Below are 2,376 nucleotides of genomic sequence, written 5' to 3' on the forward strand. Positions count from 1 at the left end.
TTCTGAGTCATTTTAGAAAGAAAGCTGAAAGCTTAGAAAAATGGCAAAGTAAATTTCATATAGCTTGTCTTAATTGACTAAGTTAAAAGTAGGAGATGTCAACATAATTCAATAGATTTTCTTCCAATGTAAATTACAAAAGATAAGGTAAGGTTCTTATCATGATACAAAGGCAATTAAAGCCTTAGTTCGCAAGGCATCAATGAGACAGAAACACTGGATCATTACATTCCAATACTCACACTAGAGTTGGCGAAAATTGAATTTGAATTGGCTGCAGAATATCCTGCATTAGTCAAGTCATCATTGCTCTGCAAAGGTATAAATTCAATAAAGTGGTTATTTTAACTGTAAAGAAAAAACAAAATTTATGTCTGTGACATTCTAAGTATTACTTACAGATTTATTACTAGGTCCATGTAGAAAATAGTTCAATGCTTGTGGGTCTCTAGATAGGAAAAAAGAAAAAAAAAAAAAAAGAGAGACGGAAAAATAATAAATAAATACATTACCTATATTTAGGATTCATTTTCACTAGCGTTAAAAGAAAATGATATATTAGCCTAAGTAAAATCCTTTCCCTATTTTAAAACAATTTTATTAGTACTTTTTTGTTTTGATGTTGGTCCTCTTCCTATTATCACTCATTTTTGCCTCCTGGGATTTGTTAGAAAATAAGTAAAGGATTACTGAATTATGACCCCTGTGTTAATCCATGTCTCTTTGTCTCTCTACCATATCTATGATGATCATTCAAATTTTATTTTAAAAACCCACCAGGCTTGGGCCGGCCCGGTGGCGCACTGGATAAGTGCGCCGCTTGGGAAGCGCGGCGGCGCTCCCGCCCGAGGGTTCGGATCCCACATACAGACCGGTTCCTGCTCACTGGCTGAGCGAGGCGTGGGAGCAACACCAAGGGTTGCAATCCTGTTGCCGGTCCCCGGTCCGGTACGGGGGCAACACTGAGGGTTGTGATCCGTTGCCGGACACGGAAAAAGACAAAAAAAAAAAAAAAACCCACCAGGCTTTAAAATGCTTATTAGGTTGCTTTGGTTCAGGAGACCTCACATGTTTGATTTACTGTGGTTTGAGAATGAGCATCTTACCCAATAAGATCAAGGAGACACGAGTCATCATCATCATCCATGACAACTACAAAGAAAAGGAAGAGGAAAGCATGTTTCAGCACAGCAGGATAAAGCCAGTCACATCAATGCAACGTAAAAATATACCTTATACTTTCCTGGATAAAATGTGAGTTTTTTCTCTAATTGCTTATTATTAATGTGATTTTTAAACATTTTGTGGTTATTCAATAAGGTATTACATTTAAATTGTTTTTACTGAAAATAAATACTTAACTTACAAGTCAAGACTTTAGACAAATCAGAGAGAGTTGGCAGCAACGTCCCTTACCTGCAGATTCCCCAAAGGGGCTGTAAACCATGAAAAGTAACTTCCTCAAAATGTAGAATGAACAAGGGAAGAGATAACATTTTTGTTTTAGAAAAGATCTCATAAATACAGAGGTCTTTTAGTTTTTAACTTTTAATTGACTGCATGTTTCTAAACCTGGTGAGCAATCTAGAATTGCTGTCATATTTTGACTATCTTCAGGAAGAAAGAAAAGCAGGTTCTCCCTGCATTTTGAGGCAGCAGAGGGGGGCACACTAGCCCCAGGTAGCGTTGCTGCAGGCCTGGGCCCGCAGGCCTGGGTTCTTCTCTCTGCAGCAGCACCACCACTGTTCAATTCCAAACGATCTATAGCCGAACACTAAAATCATTCAATTAGAAAATCTCAACCGAGGGGCCGGCCCGGTGGCGCACTGCTACAGTGCGCCGCTTGGGAGTGCGGCGGCGCTCCCNAAAAGACAAAAAGGAAAAAAAAAAAAAAAAAAGAAAATCTCAACTGAAAGTTCACCCCAGCTCTGGGCCCTGAGCTCCCTCTCTCTCCAGCCAGCGGCAGCATCAGGCTTAGCCAGCGCAATGACTGTGCTTTGGCTGAAACAAGAACAACTGTACAAATTCCAAGAGCAGTTCTCCCCCGAGATCCAGTAAACTTACACTAGTGATCCAACACCTGGCAACACTGCTTCACACCCATTTCGAGCCATGCGTGGAATAATTTACATCACGGAATGCAGGGCCAAGAGTTCTGGAGCAGTTGGAAAGGGCAGTTGTAAATGGCAGTTGGACGGAGGAATGAAATCCTGAAGAGATGCCCAGAAGTGGGACACACCCGAAGAAGGCAGAAGGGACAGTCCAGTAAATGTTTTTTTCTGTTAAAACAGCCATCTCCTCTCCAGTTCCCCTAAACTTCCCAGTCTATCTATCAGTCACGAGGCCAAACAAATATAAAATTTACTCCTGCCACAT

General features: G+C 40.7%; 1 protein-coding gene across 1 annotated transcript in view; it reads right to left on the reverse strand.

The window, feature by feature from the left end:
- Positions 1 to 2,376, reverse strand: part of GLTSCR1L (GLTSCR1-like) — a 64,153-nt gene that overhangs the window by 28,033 nt on the left and 33,744 nt on the right. The window contains exons 2-4 of the mRNA XM_008573185.1: positions 1,107 to 1,152; positions 400 to 448; positions 243 to 311 (exon numbers count right to left, since the gene is read on the reverse strand). Coding sequence (XP_008571407.1) covers positions 243 to 311; positions 400 to 448; positions 1,107 to 1,147 — 159 coding nt within the window. The 5' untranslated portion in view covers positions 1,148 to 1,152. The remainder of the gene's footprint in view (positions 1 to 242; positions 312 to 399; positions 449 to 1,106; positions 1,153 to 2,376) is intronic.

Source organism: Galeopterus variegatus, unplaced genomic scaffold (genome assembly GCF_000696425.1).
Source record: "Galeopterus variegatus unplaced genomic scaffold, G_variegatus-3.0.2 Scaffold887, whole genome shotgun sequence".
Classification (NCBI taxonomy): domain Eukaryota; kingdom Metazoa; phylum Chordata; class Mammalia; order Dermoptera; family Cynocephalidae; genus Galeopterus; species Galeopterus variegatus.